General features: G+C 45.5%; 1 protein-coding gene across 2 annotated transcripts in view; it reads left to right on the forward strand.

Annotated features, from left to right (window-relative positions):
* The first annotated feature begins 378 nt into the window (after positions 1–378).
* Positions 379–22,959, forward strand: part of ARHGAP29 (Rho GTPase activating protein 29) — a 152,531-nt gene continuing 129,950 nt past the window's right edge. Inside the window, exons 1-2 of one of the 2 annotated variants that reach the window (XM_073571413.1) lie at positions 379–628; positions 15,503–15,836. In XM_073571413.1, coding sequence (XP_073427514.1) covers positions 15,575–15,836 — 262 coding nt within the window. In that variant the 5' untranslated portion in view covers positions 379–628; positions 15,503–15,574. Of the gene's footprint in view, positions 629–870; positions 888–15,502; positions 15,837–22,959 lie in introns of those variants that run through there. The other variant, XM_073571414.1, reaches the window with a different exon arrangement.

Consider the following 22,959-nt stretch of genomic DNA (forward strand, 5'->3'; position numbering starts at 1 on the left):
CACAGGCTGAAAAAAATGCAACATGTGCAAAAGTAAGAAATTCGAAAATAAAAGTAAAGGAAAAAAAAAAAAAAAAATAGCAGCAAAAAAAGTAAAAACAAAAAAAACAAAACAAAAAAGAAGGGTTGAAGGAAGCCGCTGTCTCGCAGGGACGTGCCATGGTGGCGGTGGTGGAGGAATGTGCTGCGCTCCTGACCTCACAGCTCCCTCGGCCACAGCGCAGACATGAGAAACGACCACCTGCTCCCTCCTGGGCTCCGCCGCCGCGGCTTTCCCGGGGTGGGCGTGGCGACATCAGAGAGTGGGCGGTGGCTCCCTGGTTTAGAAGGCACTCGCGGAATGAAGGCGGGACAAGAGGGCGGTGATTGACAGCATATGGGCGTGGCTTGTAACAGGCGTATTGCTAGTGTGGGGGCGTGGCCTCTTGGGGGAGTGGGCGTGTCTGTGCGCGCTGAGTGCGCTGGAGAGTGGTGGCGGCGCGCCAGTCGATCGCAGGAGGCGCTGCGCGGCGGAGCCGTCGGTCGGTGGCTGCGCGTTCATTTTCCGTTGGTATCGGGGACCGTTACGGAGCTCGGGCAGCTTGTGAGTGACGCCGAGGTGTCGGGGATGCTGCAGTCCTGCCGTACAGGTAATGCCGGCACCGGGGGCTACGGGGGAGAGTCCAGGACTTGTTTTGTTGCGGATCTGCGGCTCTCCAGCTGTTGGGGAACTACAGTCCCCAGCATGTCCGGGTAGTAGTCAGTCGCAGATGTGCTGGAGGCCGGTACTGGTCGGCAGTGTGGCCCTCGCTGTCTGCTGCCGATCACTGGCCCCGGCCCTCAGAGATGGAGCACCGCAATGAATGGCGATCACTCGATCACATCTGGTCTGATGATTGCCACAATCCGGTTGGTGATCAATCCAAATCTTAAACCTTTTTGTAGTGTGACACTCGGTAGATTGTGTTGTGCGTTGTCTGTACAGCGCTGTGGAATATGTTGGCGCTATACAAATAGTTATTGGCTGATTGCCGTCCTGTAGAGTCCGGGGCTGTTATCACAGGACCCTCTAAGTTTACACCCGCAGTAATGGGCGCTGCCGTGCCCGCTGTATGGCTCTGGTTTACTTTGTTCGGTTTTCTTTGTCAGTGCCGATGTTGTATTGACGTCGTCCATTACACTTTCCAGCTGTTGTATCACTGACGCCGGGTGTCCCATGGTGTTATACCAGCTGCTTCACCCCGAGAAGTGGCACACGTCGCCATCCTGCCCTCCGCATACATAGTGTGTGCCAGCAGGCGGGCGTCCGAGTGCAAGTAACGTGGGGAAAGTTGGTTTTGTTCAGAAGGTTATTCAAAGCTGATAACTGTTATCCACCTTTTATTCACCTTGTAACGCTGCCTAAATGAACAAATGACATGAGGAGATCAGCGGTGCCACAACTTGTGCCACTGGGGTAGAAGATCGGCGGTGTCATAACTTGTGCCACTGGGGTAGAAAATCGGCAGTGCCACAACTTGTGCCCCTGGGGTAGAGGATCGGCGGTGCCACAGCTTGTGCCCCTGGGGTAGAGGATCGGCAGTGCCACAGCTTGTGCCCCTGGGGTAGAGGATCGGCGGTGCCACAACTTGTGCCACTGGGGTAGAAGATCGGCGGTGTCACAGCTTGTGCCACTGGGGTAGAAGATCGGCGGTGTCACAGCTTGTGCCACTGGGGTAGAGGATCGGCGGTGCCACAGCTTGTGCCCCTGGGGTAGAGGATCGGCGGTGCCACAGCTTGTGCCCCTGGGGTAGAGGATCGGCGGTGCCACAGCTTGTGCCCCTGGGGTAGAGGATCGGCGGTGCCACAGCTTGTGCCCCTGGGGTAGAGGATCGGCGGTGCCACAGCTTGTGCCCCTGGGGTAGAGGATCGGCGGTGCCACAGCTTGTGCCCCTGGGGTAGAGGATCGGCGGTGCCACAGCTTGTGCCCCTGGGGTAGAGGATCGGCGGTGCCACAGCTTGTGCCCCTGGGGTAGAGGATCGGCGGTGCCACAGCTTGTGCCCCTGGGGTAGAGGATCGGCGGTGCCACAGCTTGTGCCCCTGGGGTAGAGGATCGGCGGTGCCACAGCTTGTGCCCCTGGGGTAGAGGATCGGCGGTGCCACAGCTTGTGCCCCTGGGGTAGAGGATCGGCGGTGCCACAGCTTGTGCCCCTGGGGTAGAGGATCGGCGGTGCCACAGCTTGTGCCCCTGGGGTAGAGGATCGGCGGTGCCACAGCTTGTGCCCCTGGGGTAGAGGATCGGCGGTGCCACAGCTTGTGCCCCTGGGGTAGAGGATCGGCGGTGCCACAGCTTGTGCCCCTGGGGTAGAGGATCGGCGGTGCCACAGCTTGTGCCCCTGGGGTAGAGGATCGGCGGTGCAAAAAACTGCAACATGGAAGGGGATCAGCCGTGCCGAAATGTACCTTCATGCACTTTTTCAATGAGGACTAAAGATCTGAAAAGATAAGGCTAGCCAATAGTATTCCTCAAAGATTTAGACATAAGATTGTTTTCAGATCCAGAGACTGGAATCTAATATATGTGACCGGCCTCAGGGCCTTTCTAACTTTTCATCATCTGCTGAAGTCTGAGTTAATTCTATTCTTGAATGAGGACGTGAGGGCTGAGAAAGCGCTCTACCCTCTCTGCTACGTTAAGGGGCGCTCTGACATTCCTTGTAGTATCCATCCAGCAATATTTCAGGTTTATGGGTGCCCGCATCGCCAGTTAGTTACATCCAGCCAGTTTGTGCATAAGGGTCAGCCGTTTACGGATACACGTATAATCAATGCTTTTACTAGTTTGGGGGCCAAATTACAGAACGACGTATAGTACAAGGTATGAGCACACCCAGGCCTTATTGAATGGATCTCTTAAGCTGTAGATGCAGGGTGCAGCCTTACATCGGACTTTGACACACAGTGCACATATGGATCAGAGTGAGGTATGTGTTGGTCTATATGGGATGTGGTTATACGGACTGATGGATCACGGGGGTTTTGGTTCCCTGCTATTCCGGGTGGCATTACTGCTTGCAGAATATTTACACATGGCTGCCAGACCGTGGTGAACATGAGCCTATAAAATCCATCTGTAGTCTGTGTATTGGTAGGATTCGTGCTGTATAACGCTCTGATGGGTGCGTTTGCAGGGTGGCACTTTAAAGCTGTGCCTGCACTGTGGAATGATGGCATTTCTTCACTCACAAAGAGAAAAATCTTGAAGCTCCCGGACACATCAGAAGCTGGATCTCTCACAAAGACATCCTGATCGGGAATCAGTAATGGGGACAGTGAGCGATATGATGTCTCTAAAGCGCAGCGGTGTATGATGGCGCTACAGAAGTGAGTAAAATGAATACATCAGTATAAGCATGATGCCTATGTGCATAGATGGATCTATTCGGTCCCAGGGATCGCTGCTCCAGGACTTCGCTTTGTTCGACTGGCTCTATCTTCTTTCTTTAAGTGATTCACTCCTTAACTTCTCTGTATAAATGATTAGGACCTGACGCTGTCACCCCTTTACTGATATTGGTGGGTGTTCTAGTAACCAATGAATGTCATTACCTGATATTGTCACTGTAAGGTCCTTATAGGATTCTTTATCTGTCGGCAGGGCACCATATTGTACCCACGATCCGAAATGCTAGAGATATGGACGCAGTGCATTTATGACACTTCCAAAACGTCTGCGTCTACATTCCAAGCACAGTGAATGGGATTTATAGAATTCCTATGTCCACTGTGCTCCTCTTTAGTAGTTGGCCTGGGGCATTTGATGTTTTGGACTTTAGACTGTCTAGTTAAGCCCGGCTCTGGGGTCAGACCTGGACGGGATGCAGATCTGTCACTCGGCACAAACATCTTTCCAACTAACCCTATAAGCAACTGCTGAAAAAAATCCCAACAAGGCAGATAAACCCTTCCACATATACGCGCCTTCTGCCGGCCTCCTCATTGCCCATAGTACCATATAGCACTTTGCGCTAGTTCCAGGGATCAGCTGACCCATTCTATCTCTTTCGTTTCTGTGATCTGTAGGGGTCTTAGGACCCCCCAAATCCACCAATTCTGGATTGTGACGTGGTAATAACAGATAAAAAGCCTTTACCTCTGTGAAGCTGCTTGGAGAGAAGTCTGCTGCTTTTTTGCTGGTCTTCGTTCTCATTATTAAACACCTTAGATTTTGGGTGTTGGGATGTGATTGTGTCTTTAGGGTCTTCACTTGCGGTCTGGGTTTCTGGATTGCTCTCTCCTCATTACTGAGAATCTCTTACACCAAGTTGCTAATGTTTCGTCAATATTTACTAATTAACTCTCCGAAGTTTTCACACTGTAAACCTAAAAAAACAGCAACCTGGAAACTGAAACATTGTAACAAAACAAGAATGAGTGAATCATCTTGGTCTTGATGATGAGTTTCTTTCCCTTTGGGGAAAGTTCCCACCTTCGCCGTCTGTTTAGTTCTTTGTCAGGTGGAAACCCAAGAGCTGGAGAGTTGTGTGCTGTACAGGATGGCCCCTGCTAATCCTATCAGTCTATATAATGAGTATCAGTGCTCTATACACTGTGTGAAGTGAATGGAATTTACATTTTAACAATGTGATCATTGTTTTAAATATACATTGGGGGTTGAGTCCCCCCATTTACAGGAAATCCGCTGCCACACTCCTGATGGTGGCGTATCTCGCCAAGAACAAATAAAAAATCGAAAGTCCAAAATATGGCACCCTGGATCCTTTTCTCGGGATTTGGCAGACACTTGTGTACACTATAGGCTGATGCCACTGACAACTGTGGGTTTGACCAATGTTGATCCAATGTCTGTTGGGGCATTTATGGGACCAAAATAGCCTGAAAAATGCAGGTTCTACCACTAAATCTATTTTTTTTCTCAGATCTCTTGTATATTCTTGATAGAACATATACAAGGTACGTTATTGGATTAGTAGACCATTGTGGGACATTTATTAAAAACCGGTGAATGCAAAAGCGGTGGCATTTTTGTACATGCCTTGCAAGATTCCATAGCTGGAAATACACATAAAATGGCACATGAGATGGCGATCTTCTCCAACATAACCATATAGGATCTGAGCATTATCTCCTGCTGGAACAAAGGTTTTGGTATAAAGATATTGCCCCATAATATTTACCGTCAGGTCTCAGTGAAGACACCCTAAATTCATTAGGTCCTGTTCTCATCACACTAGAACCTGCTTGACATAAACGTCATACAAAAGCCTCTGATGATGTTCCTCTAAGGGCCTTCTGTTGCATGCGTTGCCCACCATTATAAGAAAAGGGCACCACAGTGTTTTCTTTCTTATATTTATTGTTTTATGGCTTTTCCATAGAAAAAATGAATCGACGGTGCCTTTCATAACTAAAAAGAAACGAAACCGTAGCAATGTAAACCTGCACTTTTTTGGTCTCCATTGGGCAGCAAAAAAGGAAGGGGAACCAAAGCAGGGAATAAAGTCACTTGTAGGGTTAGCGTGTCAGGGCGGCACATAAGACCAGATATATCCAGGCTCACCTTAGGGTGTTGTGCTATCGACACAACACTATTGTAGGTGTGTAAATAGGGACAGTGCAACCAGTGTCACAATTCTTACATAACAAGTTGCAGATCTTGGTTGAGGAGCATCAGTATGTAGAATAACCTCTGGAGTATGGTGGCACTTTGGTAGTATATAGGACATCAAACTGGGCTCATAATTTTAAGGAGAGAATGGTTTTGCCAAAGAAAAAATACTTTATCGCAGGTAAAAGTCTCAAAAGCACAGCGCGTTTCAAGGCTCTGAAGCCTCTTTTTCACGGGAACTGGAGATGTCCTACATACTGGAGGACATTCAGCGCATATATGCATACAGAAGTGGTCCAAAAGCCCCATAATTCAAAAACAGGAGCCTAAAAGGAGGCGTTGCATAGTAATTAGAGATGATCAACTCCTGGGATTGCGTCTGAGCGTCCAGGTCGGTGGTAGCTGGTGGCTACATGGGAGGCTTGTGAATCTCTTGCCTTCTGGCATCACCAGCGCGGTATTTAATTTGTCATCTCTAATAGTAATACACATGCCAATTAAACAGACTCCAAATGATACCAGTGAATCGAATGGAAATAATAAGCTTAGAAGACAAGTAACAAGGCTCGGGAATGGAAGGGAAATAATGGAGTGGTAGCGCTGTCTAGAATACAAGCCAATGTGGCTGAATAGCCGAGATGCTGAATTGGAGACAAGGAAATCGGCGCATACGCTCTCAGGACATCATAAGAGACCGGGACGCTAATAAAGCAAGAAAGGTTTCAAGATTTTTAGGTCACTGGGATGGTGGACGTGGGCGCGTATGTGCACTGGTCTTGGATAAGCGCATGCTGGGTGCCTTGTTTTGACTGTAGAGAATGGAGCCATAATTCGACCTCGTGTATGGGACCTTATGGTGGACAAACACATTACTTAGAAGTAGGTTGATGGTTGAACAAACAATCTCCTGGTGAAGAATCGTTACACTGATGGAGAGCCATACTTGTTTTAGTCCATTTTGGCAAACTGCATGTTCCATTGACAAAGGCAACAAAGAAAATGTATCTGGGAATATTCTGTCGAGGAGAGGTCGTTTAACCATCACACAAAAAATCCAGACACCGTAAACTTCTTTCTTAACCAACAGTTTTATCTGACCACAGATCCTATCGATCGTTGATAAATTTCACCAGACTGATGTATAGTGGCACATGGCACATTTACCGAGGGGGTGTTGTGTGCCGAACCGAAAAACGTTTGTCTGTCTTTCTTTCTTTCTTTCTTTCTTTCTTTCTTTCTTTCTTTCTTTCTTTCTTTTTGTAATATACTTCTGCTTGCTTTGTAATGGCTCCTCTGAAACTGGAGCCTGGTTTAGTGCTATACATAGTAAATAGACAAGATAATTGAGATGCAGTGATGAATGTGGCAACTCAAGGGCCCAGACAGTGTGAAACTTCTCTGCGTCTTGACGCGTGTCCCCTCTGGCCATTTGAAGTTGGGATCTAATCTCGCCTGGAACTGCTACCGGCACATCTGCTTTTTAGCAGGTTTACGTGGAATTCCTGGGTGTAGTATTTCCATCTTGGAAGTAATGCTAGTCAGAGATTTCTAAGTAGAGACAGAAAATACCATGGCTGTGGAGTCGGTGCTCATTTTGGTGGAGTCAGTATAAAATGGACCAACTCCGGCTTTCTAAAATATATAATAAATTGGGTACAGTAGTTCAATGCAGAATGTGCTGAATATTTTGTCATAGGAATTTGGGAAAGTTATGAAATGTCCTATAAATGGCTGTTCTATTCCTGATCTAAGGCTACATTCACACACAGCGTTTTTGCTGCGTTTTTTTGAGGATACGTTTTTCAGCTGCAAAAGCAGATCAGTTTTTTAAAAAACCGCATCACCTGAAAGGTTTTTGAGCTCATAGATAATGTTTTCAATAGCAATCTATCCATATCTGTCTATCCATATCTTATCTGTATCAAAAAGAATCAAAGCCGGGTAGCACACAGACTAAGGGTACTGTCACACTTAGCGATGCACCAGTGATATGACGCGGTCAGGATCGCTGGTACATCGCTAGGTGGTCGCTAGTGAGCTGCCACACAGGCAGATCTCGCCAGCGACATCGCAGGGTCGGGGGTCGATACTTACCTGTCAGACGAGGAGATCCTGACGTCCTCCCGCCCGCGTCCACGCGTCGCTCGTCGTCACAGCAGGAAGCCCAGCAGGAAGCTGATGACAAGAAATGGTCCAGGACGTTCTCGCGCGATCAGTGATAACCAGCGGGGGAGCCGGTCAGAGGTAAGTATCAGACATAGCGATATCGCTAGCAATATCGCTGCTGCGTCACAAAACCAGTGACGTTATAGCGATATTGCTAGCGATATCGCTTGGTGTGACAGGCCCTTTACACTCCTTTTTTTTTTTTTTTTTTAGCACCAGTCAGGTACACCTCCATAGCTGCCCAAAAGGATGCCCAGGACAGGCAGTGCTCGTCTTGAGTAACACATCAACATCAATTGATAGTTGGAATAAATAGACTGCATTCATCACCACATCTTCTTAAGGTGCAGACTTTATTTTCAAGTGCAGGGGTGTGCAGTATGAGGCTCGGCAGCAGCTGAGGTGTGCAGAATGAGGTTCTGCGGAACAGTAAGAGGTTCTGCCCCCCCCCCCCCAGGTTTGATCCTGGCTATGCCCATGGTGTGAATGTAGCCTGAGGATCTAGGCTTTGTCTTAGCTGAGACAAGTCATAGTGAGAGGGAGATATATATATATCAAATCAAATTTATCGCCAAGTACATATTACATATATACAAGGAATTCTTTGTGGCAAAGAGGCAACATAATATATAACAACAGATACAACAAGTAACATCTAACAAGACAGATACAGTGTGTGTGTATATGTATGTATATATATATATATATATATATATATATATATATATATACACACACAGCTGATGGGCCTACTGAATAGATTGTTAGCTGCTTTTTTCTTCCCATAATACAAATTCTAAGTAAAGAAAAACGAGTGGCCATCATTACTTTAAGAAAAGAAGGTCAGTCAGTCCGAAAAATTGGGAAAACTTTGAAAGTGTCCCCAAGTGCAGTGGCAAAAACCATCAAGCACTACAAAGAAACTGGCTCACATGAGGACCGCCCCAGGAAAGGAAGACCAAGAGTCACCTCTGCTGCGGAGGATAAGTTCATCCGAGTCCCCAGCCTCAGAAATTGCAGGTTAACAGCAGTTCAGATTAGAGACCAGGTCAATGCCACACAGAGTTCTAGCAGCAGACACATCTCTACAACAACTGTTAAGAGGAGACTTTGTGCAGCAGGCCTTCATGGTAAAATAGCTGCTAGGAAACCACTGCTAAGGACAGGCAACAAGCAGAAGAGACTTGTTTGGGCTAAAGAACACAAGGAATGGACTTTAGACCAGTGGAAATCTGTGCTTTGGTCTGATGAATCCAAATTTGAGATCTTTGGTTCCAACCACCGTGTCTTTGTGCGACGCAGAAAAGGTGAATGGATGGACTCTACATGCCTGGTTCCCACCGTGAAGCATGGAGGAGGAGGTGTGATGGTGTGGGGGTGCTTTGCTGGTGACACTATTGGGGATTTATTCAAAATTGAAGGCATTCTGAACCAGCATGGCTACCACAGCATCTAGCATGCTATTCCATCCGGTGTGCGTTTAGTTGGACCATCATTTATTTTTCAACAGGACAATGACCTCAAACACACCTCCAGGCTGTGTAAGGGCTATTTGACCAAGAAGGAGAGTGATGGGGTGCTACGCCAGATGACCTGGCCTCCACAGTCACCAGACCTGAACCCAATCGAGATGGTTTGGGGTGAGCTGGACCGCAGAGTGAAGGCAAAAGGGACAACAAGTGCTAAGCAACTCTGGGAACTCCTTCAAGACTGTTGGAAGACCATTTCCAGTGAATACCTCTTGAAGCTCATCAAGAGAATGCCAAGAGTGTGCAAAGCAGTAATCAAAGCAAAAGGTGGCTACTTTGAAGAACCTAGAATATAAGACATAGTTTCAGTTGTTTCACACTTTTTTGTTTATTATATAGTTCCACATGTGATAATTCATTGTTTTGATGCCTTCAGAGTGAATCTACAATTTTCATAGTCATGAAAATAAAGAAAGCTCTTTGAATGAGGTGTGTCCAAACTTTTGGTCTGTACTGTATATATGTAATCGATATTATACAGCGTATTACATATTTAGAATTTCTTACAGTTTTTTGTGTTCTAAAGTTGTATTCCAATAAATAAATATTATGTTCTGTCTAAATGTCGTGATTATTGTATCTAAAATGATTAAATGTCTGATGTTCACATTGTACTACAATAAATTTTTCACTTAAATATGAGCAATATATGTGGGAGTCGTGGAGTAGGAGTCGGTGTAAGGGAAAATGAGGAGTCGGAGTCGCAGGTTTGGCTTACCGACTCCACAGCCCTGGAAAATACTATACATTTTGGTTTCTCTCCTGTGAAGTTGTATTGTCGCTGAAACAAATTTCAAAACAGATGCAGATTGCAAAAGAATTGGGCAACGTCATGTTGTGACAATGGGTATAGTACATTCAGCACCGCTGCCTGGGTATATATAAAGGGGTTGACCAAGACTTTTAATGACCATCATTGAAATATCTGATCTTTTGGGGGTCAGACCCCAGCACCCCCACAATGCATTGGCGTGTCCTAATTACTTTGCCGGAACAATGTGACTCCATACAACCGTTCTCTGGTCCCGCCGCTCGGCTCCTGTCCTTTCTGGCTCCGTACACTGAAGGAAATTTCTAATTGTATTTCCGTCACTATTTTTGTGCAGATTGAGACATGGCATTGTCATAAATGCTTGTTACATTTATCGCTGTTTTTACTACATTTATAACGGCAGTTTATAGTTTCTGCGCCAAAATTTAAAAAATGGCGAGAAAGCTGATATGACCTATTTAGGAAAGGCATTTCTTCACAAGTCACATTGTAGACAGGTTGTAGGTCTTTAAAAACAAAAGTCTTGGAATTTATGCATTTATGTTGCAACCATTTTTAAAGCATAAAAAGTAACAGCACAAAATTTGGAGTGGGGTGGCGGCTTGGAGTGGGGTGGCATGATCAATAGTGGGATCCATGTGTAATGGGCCTGTACGTTCCATATTGTGTACCTGAAATATATCAATAATCAGTGATGCGGTTATGTAATCGAGGTGTTTTAGTTGCACACAGATGTTTTCTATGAGTCATATTGATCACATGTCAGTTTTTACGACTTCTTTGAATTTTTCTCGCTGGTACTACATGATCGTGGTGCTTAAAAAGTGTCCATGGGCTGTGTCTATTGTAGTCCTTCATCCACATAATGACTGCTTGTGCTGGGGGGCATTCTAGCCATGCAGAGCAGGTGTTACACAAGTGACCATGAGGTCACTGTTGCTTCATTTCCTCTTGTCAGGTTTCAGTTTTTTGTTTTTTTTTTTCCTCCGAAGAACTTTTTTACAAGTTTGTTTTATTGCTTCTTGCTGATTTTGATGTGGGAGGCTTTGGTTAATGGGGACCTGTCACTGGGACACGTCTATAAAACCAGCGCGTCTTACTAGTGTGTTTGCAGTAAGATCTGAATGGGGTTGCAATTTGTGACAGCAGCTCTCTCCCCCATTTTGCCTCCACCAAATCCACATATTTGTACAATAATCCAATATTACATACTATATAGCAGAAGGTCTTTGCAACAGTAAAGAAGAAAAACAACACCAGACATTTTCTTAGCCTCAAGACCTGAGGCAAGAATGAAGTTTACTGCTACCTGTCATCCTTTTCCATTACAACATCTTATAAAGGTCCTGTCCGCCTTGGAGACATGTCAAATGCTTGTAGTTATTTTTAAAATAATACCATCATAACTTTTTAGAACTCTAAAATTGTTTCACCCCTCTGTAATTCTGCCTGTAAATGTATGACGAAAACTAGGCCTACATGATGTCTCTGGCCATACGATGGAAAGTCTCATTGTCCTGCAGCTGTAATAGTAGTAGATGGTGTTGAATTTCTGTTGGGTTTGGGTCATGGTTGTGGCCACCAACGGACTCTGTGACACCCCTCCCCCCATATTTTGATTTAATTACTTGCTTTAATGACATAGCAAACTTTTGAGACATGGGCACAAGTTGCCTTGAAGCCCCCCTGCCTGTACGAACCACTAACGCCGGACATACACATTACACGGCTGTCAGCTTAACCATACATTGGACGATCGTTCATTTTGCAGCCATCTCGACCGTCTCTCCCCCTACATATAAGCAATTGCTCGGCCCAGTTCTCCTGTGTTCTCTATGATAAAGCCACTGTCTGACCCATCAGCCAACGGGTTATCACTGGGAGAACAATGTGATCAACAGTCCAAAATCAGAGATGAGCAATCAACGTCTCTCCTGACCATCAATTGGCCAGATTTCACCACACGCTAGACCGTCGGCCGAACCTGCAAATATGCCCAAGTTCAGCCAACATTAGTCCAATATGTATGGGGGCCTTAAGTGCTACAGTTACCCTCGTCAGTAGGGCATGTCCTCTATCCTTTCATCTCTGGTATCCCTGATCATGTTTCTGCCGGGCATTGCGGGCCTTTCTATTTCTTTTTTTCCTCTCTTACTAATGAAATAGTAACACCTCCACCATTTTATTTTTGTTTCTTATCAACATTTGTGCACAATAGGAGTGGAATCTATCCGAGCTGTAATCATCTTTTCGCTTTCCCCGGGCCGGCCAGGGCTCCTTGTGCTGAATGCAGGATGGTTATCAGCCTCGGTGGCTCTCGCCCGTCTGTTTTTCCTGTTGGTGAACGCTATCGATTGTATTTAAATACCCCAGAGAGTGTGGGATTTGGCAGCTCATCATATTAAGGCTTTTTGACTTTTCGTTTTCCCCGAACAACAAAAGACTGAGGAAACTAAACTAATCTTAAGTGACTGAATCGCGTTCATACATTCCAGTGGTGGCAAATACGAAAGCTTAACTTTCCGCAGCCGCTTAGTTCTCGCACTCCTACAAATGTCTGGGCAGATTTTTGGAACCATTATAGGTGTGAAAAATGAATCGCACGCAGCTTATTTTGCGTGAAGGTCTTGTCCCATTGAATGACAATAGGGTTAATTCTTGTGAGGGTTTACAACATCTGTAACTACAGTACTGGTCCATTTAGAAGGGCTGATAGAAAGGTGGCTTTAGAGAGGAGTAAAGATCTAGAAGGCTATTAATGACTACTGGAGCTGAGTCATCCTCAGTGGTCAGATTGGACGGCATTTTCCGTGTTACGCTTCAGTAAGCTGGGAGTCTTTGTAATGATTTACAATGTGATTTGGCACAGTGGTCAAAACGGCATTAAGCAAGCAACCTGCTGAACTGTGTCCATTTATCCTGTCCCGAAGTACAGGTTTCCAGATCTGCTTACATGGCTAGTCATACACTATTCTGACAAAAGTAGTAGGACACCTCCACGTTACACCTAGAGGATCTTTTATTACTTCCTATTCAAATTCCATATTTTAATATGGAGTTGGACCCTTTTGGTGTAGCAGCTTACGGTGCTCTGGGAAGACTTTCTAGAAGATTTTAGAGGTATTTGTGTTTTGTGAGACATTTTGCCCCTTTATCCAGAGGAGCATTTATGAGGTCAATCACTCATGTTTAGGTGAGGCCGCCTCACAATCTCTGTTCTAGTTCATTCCAAAAGTGTTGGATGAAGTTGAAGTCAGGACTCTGTGCAGCCGGTCATGTTCTTCCACCAAACTCATCCAACCGTGTCTTTATGGACCTTGTTTTGTCGACTTGGCTACAATTGTACTAAATGTCTCAATACGCTGAAATATTAAGATTTCCTTAAACTGGAGCTATGGGGCATAGGCCAACCCGTGAATAACAATGCCATCTCATTATCCCTCCAAAATATTTACTCTTGGTGCTATGCAGTCAGGCAGGTAACGTTCTCCTGCCATTCGCCAAACCCAGACTTGTCCATCAGATGCCTCGTGGAGAAACGTGATTTGTAACTCCACAGAACACTTCTCCAATGCGCCAGAGTCCTGTGGAGCGGCTGTACACCACTCCATCTGATGCTTGGTGATGTCAGCCTTTGATGCAGCTGCTCGGCCATAAAGCTCCAAATGAACAGATTTATGCCAACTGCTTCTCAGCAGTCTGTGAACTTTGTGTGAAACGTTAGGTGGTCTCCACTTCATGGCTGAGTTGCTGCGGTTCCTTCCACCTCTCAATAATGTCACTCACAGGAGATGGTAGAATATTTAGGATTGAAGAAATCTCATGATCTGACTTGTTCCACCAGTGACTTCTATTAAAGGATCGCATAGATATTGATGATCTTTCCCACCTGCCATTTTTTCACAATGTTGGTAAAAGCAGATAGCATGGCCAAGGTCTGAAGTTTATTCACCAGAGGCAAAAATAATGAATGACAAACCTGGATTCAGTGATTAATATGTGTGTCCCAATACTTTTCTCAGTGTAGTGTGTTTTATCCGTCTGGTGGGAAGCTTAAATTTCCTATCTCAGCAGTGCATATTACTCTTCATATCATACAGAACCAGAATCAAATAATATGTTTCTAGCATGGAACTGTGGTACCGAGAGCAAATCCACCCAAAATTAACCATAAACGGGTCACCAAAGGATTACCTGCTTCTCCTTTATTTACTGGACAGTTCATTGATGAGCTAATTGTCGCAGGTTCATCTTCTTTAATCCCTACCGATCTGCCGATAACACTGGGTAAAGCCATTTCGAATCGAAAAGGCGAAACACGGTGGTTATGATCCAACAGGAATGCGGCAAAATGAATGGGTTAAAACTTTTACACTTCCTTATCTGAGCCGCACATTTCCATGTTCTTGTTTCGCCTTGTCATGCCCTCTCTGGTTTAGATCGTGGTTGATGGTCGTTTCCTTGTGCCAAACTCAATGTTCTAAAGTTTTCTCTCCTGTAGTGACTTTAAAGGTCTCCTTTTATAAGTCAGCAAGAGGCTGTTTTTACAAATTACAAGAGTTACAGAACAGTCTGCTTGCCCGTGATTACAACTTTATAAGTTGTGTAAGGTAGCGCTTGTTATACGTGTTGGGGACACTCGCTTTGCTGCAGAAAACCAGGTCCGGCACAGGTTTCTCACATAAACTCAGTCCATTCGGTTTATTATGCAATATAAACCAAAGCCATATGTAACAGAAAGTTCATATTAAACAGCATAGCGTCCATGACAGAGCTTCCCTCTGTTAACCCTGCGGTCACACAGGTTATACAATGTCCAGTACACAGGCTCTCGCCTAACCACAGTTAGCTCACCCTGTGGCCGGGTTACCTGGCCACCTTATATGGTCCGTAGCCACGCCCACTGGGTCACATGGCTATGACCTCATCACAGGTCCTACAAGCATTCATACATTCTTTACTATGGCGTTCTAGACACACCCCTGGGTGGATTTGTAGGTAGCTGGTTCTGCCCGTCTCACCAGCTACCTGGAACGCTCTCCCTGACACAGTATAACAGAAGCTCAGCAGTACCTCTGCTGACCAACACACATGTTCAAGCTTCCATCCCAAGGCCACCCTCCTTGAGATATATAACGGTGATTCAGTATACTACCACTCATCCTCTCTCCTGGGACACCCACACAGCGCCCCCTAGTGGACACAGTGGTCACAGTTGGTTAGAACTTTGGTGTTCCATGAGCAGGGACCCAACCGATTGCTAAATCCAAGTGTCTGCTGTCCTGGGTAATGCACAAGAAAACCGTCCTCGGCTGATCATAACCACCTATTTTTTCATTCTAGTGATTCTGATGACCATAAGTGGCTCAACATATGTTATGCCCAGCTCTACAGCCACAGTGTAAGGCTACCCCGACTTACTGAATTATTTTTTTATTCTTCCTGTAGGGTTGAATTTGTGGCCCATGGGCGACGAGTGGCACTGAATGCTTGCTGAGGACCTCTCAGAAGCACGCTGGGATGTTGCGTCAGAACGGAGGAGGTAACAGGCGTGGATTGGGATTTGCACGTTTTTCTACCTCGAACTTCTTCACCATCTCATCTTCGGCCACCTTGGGAATGGGGAGAAGCACCAAGAGTAATTCTCTGAGCAGTATCAGCACAAACTCAGATTGCTATGACAGCTCTGTGGTGGATCCGGAGTACATCATGCAGCTGGTGAATGACGTGAGGAGGTTTGCTGATGTGCTGCTCTATCTGAAGGAAGCCTTCGTGTCTCCAGGTGAGTGCTCAGCTCCATCCACCATCTGTCTGCGTGATGTCCACCACAATCATTTACTGCTTTTCGCTCATGATCTAGTACAGTGGTCCCCAACCTTTTTTGCACCAGGGACCGGTTTCAAGCAAGACCATTCTTCCATGGCCCGGCAGGGCGGGGATGGAGGTGTGGCAGGGGCGGGGCTTTGGTCATAAGGGGGCGGGGCTATGGACACGGTTGTAGTGTAGCAGTGCATACTTATAATTAAATAACATTTATAATGTGACTCAACTCACCATAGGTTTTGAATAAGTGCTCCATCACCCCCTTCTCCCCATCATTGCCTTCACCCCATCACTCCCCTCTCCCCATCATTGCCTTCACCCCATCACTCCCTTCTCCCCATCATTGCCTTCACCCCATCACTCCCTTCTCCCCATCATTGCCTTCACCCCATCACTCCCTTCTCCCCATCATTGCCTTCACCCCATCACTCCCTTCTCCCCATCATTGCCTTCACCCCATCACTCCCCTCTCCCCATCACTGCCGTCTCTCCATCATTGCCTTCACCCCATCACTGCCGTCTCTCCATCACTGCTGTCTCCCCATCATTGCCTTCACCCCATCACTCCCCTCTCCCCATCACTGCCGTCTCTCCATCATTGCCTTCACCCCATCACTGCCGTCTCTCCATCACTGCTGTCTCCCCATCATTGCCTTCACCCCATCACTGCCGTCTCTCCATCACTGCTGTCTCCCCATCATTGCCTTCACCCCATCACTCCCTTCTCCCCATCACTCCCCTCTCCCCATCACTGCCATCTCTCCATCACTGCCATCTCTCCATCATTGCCTTCACCCCATCACTGCTGTCTCCCCATCATTGCCTTCACCCCATCACTGCCGTCTCCCCATCACTGCCGTCTCCCCATCACTGCCGTCTCTCCATCATTGCCTTCACCCCATCACTGCCGTCTCTCCATCACTGCTGTCTCTCCATCATTGCCTTCACCCCATCACTGCCGTCTCTCCATCACTCCCCTCATGGCCTTCTCCTCATGTCCCCATCTCCTCCAGGGCCAGGCTACACACACACACACACACACACACACACACACACACACACACACACACACACCCCACCTCTCTCCTCTCACCTGTCGCAGCATCGCCCGCGCTTCCTCGCTCTGACACAGCAGCGGCCGCGCTCTCCTCTCTGTGTCAGAGACAGGAAGCGCGGGCGGCGGGCAGGAAGCTGGACGGGTCCTTGCAGCTCCGCTCCTGCTATTCCCTCTTGCAGGCAGCGGAGCTGCTTGGATCGCTCCCTGGCCGCCCCAGCCCCCGCTACGCCACTGACCGCCCCTGGCTCCCCTTGTGTCCGCGGACCGGCAAGGGCACTGCAGCGGCCCGGTGCTTGGCCACGGACCGGCGGTTGGGGACCCCTGATCTAGTACATATTGATGTCTTTGTGTTGACCACTTGGTCTTGATTTATTCATAACTACGTTGTACAAATTAGAAGTCAACCCAATCCTTGACTTCCACATAATCCTACAATTTCCTTGTAGCTGCTGATGTATAAGGCACACAAGTGGCTGGCTTCAATCAAGTAATTGCCCTTGTGACCCCTTTAAGGCCACGTCATATAACAAGGACCATGCCCGTATTGTAATGCCTGGCCAGACCTCTCAGTCTACCTGCTTGATCTAACGAATAGGCAATCCCTGCATGTGTTGCGGCTGTCGAACAGCTGCGAGACATGCAGGCGCGAGGTCTCGAACATAATATTCGAGCACTCCGAAGTCACTTGGTTAGCACCTGAGCATGCCCGGATAACACCTAACCCGAGCATATTCCCTCATCACTAGTAGTGATAGATATTCGTTCACCTATTATTTGGTGACGACTATGTGGTGCAATGGCGATGAAATCGAGGAATACCAATTTAGTCAATGTCGATTTAAATGGACATAAGGAACTTGCCTCTGTTAAAATGGCTGCCATCTGGTGCTCGGGAGACGTCTGCTGTAGAAGTTTCAGACTTTGTATGAACACTGTTATGGGTATTCATGGTGAAGTGTTGCCCGCTGGATTCCTAAGAGACTCTTTCACAAACACGACACTTTTCAGCTATTGACAGAGACTTGGTTGGTTTCCAAGTCTTGTTTGTGAAGCAGAACATTAAGGTAGCAGTGAGCTCCCTAATAGCGGCTAACAAAGTGCTCCGGACTCTCCTGGCAGCGGAGGAGCGCCGTTATCTTTTGATGTTGACGTAAAAAGTGTTTTGGTGTGAAACGATTAGTGGCTCAGACCAATGCACCGTCCCATCGCTCTTTGTAACGAGGCTGGCTTGATGAGTACAGAATGCCTCGCTCTTTCAGCTCGGACATGGTAAATGAGGGCTCTTTGTGCTCTTGGCTTGCTTTTTCAAGACTTTATTTATTTATTTTTTTACATTTCCTTGTGCATATACGTGGCGGCTTAACGTCTTAACAGGAAGTGTATATTTCTGTATACTTAATTACGCATAATAAGCCAAAGCATGTTGTTTTGTTTGCTCACCTCCTCGCAGAGACACGTACTTGGCATGCCTCCTATGCAGATACATAGATTAAACCATGTAAATTGCAGATCATTTCTTACCATGACAGTGACACATGTTTAATGCTGCAGGACGGACGTGTAAGGAAATGACGCAGTTATACCTCGTTTGGCCGGATCATACAGTGGGGCAAAAAAGTATTTAGTCAGTCAGCAATAGTGCAAGTTCCACCACTAAAAAGATGAGAGGCGTCTGTAATTTACATCATAGGTAGACCTCAACTATGGGAGACAAACTGAGAAAAAAAAATCCAGAAAATCACATTGTCTGTTTTTTTTTCATTTTATTTGCATATTATGGTGGAAAATAAGTATTTGGTCAGAAACAAGCAATCAAGATTTCTGGCTCTCACAGACCTGTAACTTCTTCTTTAAGAGTCTCCTCTTTCCTCCACTCATTACCTGTAGTAATGGCACCTGTTTAAACTTGTTATCAGTATAAAAAGACACCTGTGCACACCCTCAAACAGTCTGACTCCAAACTCCACTATGGTGAAGACCAAAGAGCTGTCAAAGGACACCAGAAACAAAATTGTAGCCCTGCACCAGGCTGGGAAGACTGAATCTGCAATAGCCAACCAGCTTGGAGTGAAGAAATCAACTGTGGGAGCAATAATTAGAAAATGGAAGACATACAAGACCACTGATAATCTCCCTCGATCTGGTGCTCCACGCAAAATCCCACCCCGTGGGGTCAGAATGATCACAAGAACAGTGAGCAAAAATCCCAGAACCACGCGGGGGGACCTAGTGAATGAACTGCAGAGAGCTGGGTCCAATGTAACAAGGCCTACCATAAGTAACACACTACGCCACCATGGACTCAGATCCTGCAGTGCCAGACGTGTCCCACTGCTTAAGCCTGTACATGTCCGGGCCCGTCTGAAGTTTGCTAGAGAGTATTTGGATGATCCAGAGGAGTTTTGGGAGAATGTCCTATGGTCTGATGAAACCAAACTGGAACTGTTTGGTAGAAACACAACTTGTCGTGTTTGGAGGAAAAAGAATACTGAGTTGCATCCATCAAACACCATACCTACTGTAAAGCATGGTGGTGGAAACATCATGCTTTGGGGCTGTTTCTCTGCAAAGGGGCCAGGACGACTGATCCGGGTACATGAAAGAATGAATGAGGCCATGTATCGTGAGATTTTGAGTGCAAACCTCCTTCCATCAGCAAGGGCATTGAAGATGAAACGTGGCTGGGTCTTTCAACATGACAATGATCCAAAGCACACCGCCAGGGCAACGAAGAAGTGGCTTCGTAAGAAGCATTTCAAGGTCCTGGAGTGGCCTAGCCAGTCTCCAGATCTCAACCCTATAGAAAACCTTTGGAGGGAGTTGAAAGTCCGTGTTGCCAAGCGAAAAGCCAAAAACATCACTGCTCTAGAGGAGATCTGCATGGAGGAATGGGCCAACATACCAACAACAGTGTGTGGCAACCTTGTGAAGACTTACAGAAAACGTTTGACCTCTGTCATTGCCAACAAAGGATATATCACAAAGTATTGAGATGAAATTTTGTTTCTGACCAAATACTTATTTTCCACCATAATATGCAAATAAAATGAAAAAAAAACAGACAATGTGATTTTCTGGATTTTTTTTTCTCAGTTTGTCTCCCATAGTTGAGGTCTACCTATGATGTAAATTACAGATGCCTCTCATCTTTTTAAGTGGTGGAACTTGCACTATTGCTGACTGACTAAATACTTTTTTGCCCCACTGTATGTATGGTCAGCATAACACTCTTCTATTAGTTGCAGAACACACAAGGAGCTGTCCTCTTGGGCTCTGTTCACACGTTGTGTTTTTTTGCTACGAGTTTTACGCAAATTAAAAGCTGCTTTTTACAGTACCTTCAAAAGCTGTGAGATTTCAGAAATCTCATCCACACGCTTGTGTTTATTTCTTTCCTTACTGAATTGGAAAACTACTGCTTTTAAAAAGAAAAAAAAATCATAGAATCGTAGAGTTGGAAGGGACCTCCTGGGCCATCTGGTCCAACCCCCTGCTCAAAGCAGGATTCGCTAAATCATCCCAGTCAGATGGTCTGTCCAGCCTCTGTTTGAAGACTTCCATTGAAGGAGAACTCACCACTTCTCGTGGCAGCCTGTTCCACTCATTGATCACTCTAACTGTCAAAAAGTTTTTTCTAATATCTAATCTGTGTCTCCTCCCATTCAGTTTCATCCCATTGCTTCTAGTCTTTCCTTGTGCAAATGAGAATAAAGTTGATCCTTCTACAATGTGACAGCCCTTTAGATATTTGTAGACAGCTATTAAGTCTCCTCTGTCTTCTCTTTTGCAAACTAAACATTCCCAAATCCTGCAACCTTTCCTCATAAGACAGGGTTTGCAGACCGGTCACCATTCTGGTCGCTCTTTTCTGAACTTGCTCCAGTTTGTTCATTTCTTTTTTAAAATGTGGTGCCCAAAACTGGACACAATATTCCAGATGAGGTCTGACCAAAGAGGAGTAGAGGGAAATAATGACTTCACGTGATCTAGACTGTATGCTTCTGTTAATACATCCTAGAATTGCATTTGCCTTTTTTGCTGCTGCATCACACTGTTGACTCATATTCAGTCTGTGATCTATTAGTATACCCAAGTCTTTTTCACATGTGCTGTCACTTAGCCCTATTCCTGCCATTCTATATATGCTTTTTTCATTTTTATTGCCCAGATGTAGTACTTTGCATTTCTCCCTGTTAAAAACCATTCTGTTAGTTGCTGCCCACTTCTCCAGTTTATTTAAATCTTTTTGAATCCTCTCTCTCTCTTCTCTAGTATTAGCTATCCCTCCTAGCTTTGTGTCATCAGCAAATTTAATCAGTTTACCCTCAATTCCTTCATCTAAATCGTTGATAAAGATGTTGAACAATACAGGGCCCAGGACAGAGCCCTGTGGTACCCCACTTGAGACATTCTTCCAACTGGATGTGCAGCCATTTACGACCACTCTTTGGGTCCGATCACTAAGCCAGTTATGAATCCACCTAACAGTTGCCTTGTCCATTCCATACATAGTCATTTTTTCAATAAGGATTGTATGAGAGACTTTGTCAAATGCTTTGCTGAAGTCAAGATATACTATATCTACAGCATTTCCTTGATCCACCCAATCAGTGATACCGTCATAGAAGGAAATTAAGTTAGTCTGACATGACTTATTAGTTACAAACCCATGCTGACTCTGTTTAATCACTTCATTCTTATCCAGGTATTGACATACATGTTGTTTAATAATTTGTTCAAAGATCTTTCCTGGTATAGAAGTCAGACTCACCGGCCTATAGTTGCCTGGGTCCACCTTCTTCCCCTTTTTGAAGATAGGAACAACATTTGCTCTTCTCCAGTCTTCTGGTACTTCTCCTGTTCTCCAAGAATTTTCAAAGATTATGGAGAGGGGTTCAAAAATTTCTTCTGCTATCTCCTTCAGTACTCTGGGGTGTAATTCATCTGGACCTGGAGACTTGAATTAATTTAGGTTAGCTAAGTGTTTCCTCACTATCTTTCTGTCTATAGATATCCTGGATTCTTCTATTCCCTTACTAGGACAATGAATAACAGTTGATGTTACATTTCCTTTCTGAGAGAAAACAGATGCAAAATAGGAATTTAAAAGTTCAGCCTTCTCAACATCCTGTCTTACCATTTCATCATTTTCATCCTGTAAAAATCCTATAGCATCTTTGACTTTTCTTTTACTTTTGACATATCCCCAAAATCCTTTATTATTGATTTTGACATCTCTTGCAAGCCTCAATTCATTTTCAGCTTTAGATAATCTGATTTGTGCTTTTCCACTGGTAAATCTGTGAACATGTAGCAAGAAATGCAGCTCACCAAATGGCTCCTGGCCTCTTCCATCTTGAGATTTCTTAAAAACGATGAAAGATGAGCCAAAATTCCTCTTTTCAGCTGCAACGGCCAAAACCCAGTGATCGATGAGCTCGCGGAGACTCTTCACTTATCCCAGAAGGCACTTGGAATATGCAAATGATCTCCTCAAGACTCTTCCCCTGGTTTTCCGATTTCCTCTTTTCAGCTGCAACGGCCAAAACCCAGTGATCGTTGAGCTCACGGAGACTCTTCACTTATCCCAGAAGGCACTGGGAATATGCAAATGATCTCCTCAAGACTCTTCCCCCTGCAGCACGTCACTTCTCTCAGTTAGTTTGCTGTGGTTTTTCACCCATAGAAAGTACTAAGTAAGTGCGAAAAAGCAGCAAAAATGTAGCCAGCAGTTTTTGGTGGAAAAAAAAAACCCAGGATGTGAAACCATTTTATTTTTGTGATTTTCCCAAGTTTAAACCATAATGTCTTGGTGTCCTCACATGAACATGGATCCTATTGTTAAATTTAATTGATATGTCTTAAAGTAAACAATGCCCTACCAACTTGTCAGTAAACAGTGCCCTACCAACTCAATGCCCTACCAGTGTGTCATGTAAACAGTGTCCTACCAACTGAATGCTGTTCCAATGTGTGATAATAAACCGTGTCCAACCAACTCGATGCCCTTCCAATGTGTGACAGT

Source organism: Dendrobates tinctorius, unplaced genomic scaffold (assembly GCF_039654945.1).
Source record: "Dendrobates tinctorius isolate UK_male_01 unplaced genomic scaffold, ASM3965494v1 ptg000029l, whole genome shotgun sequence".
Lineage (NCBI taxonomy): Eukaryota > Metazoa > Chordata > Amphibia > Anura > Dendrobatidae > Dendrobates > Dendrobates tinctorius.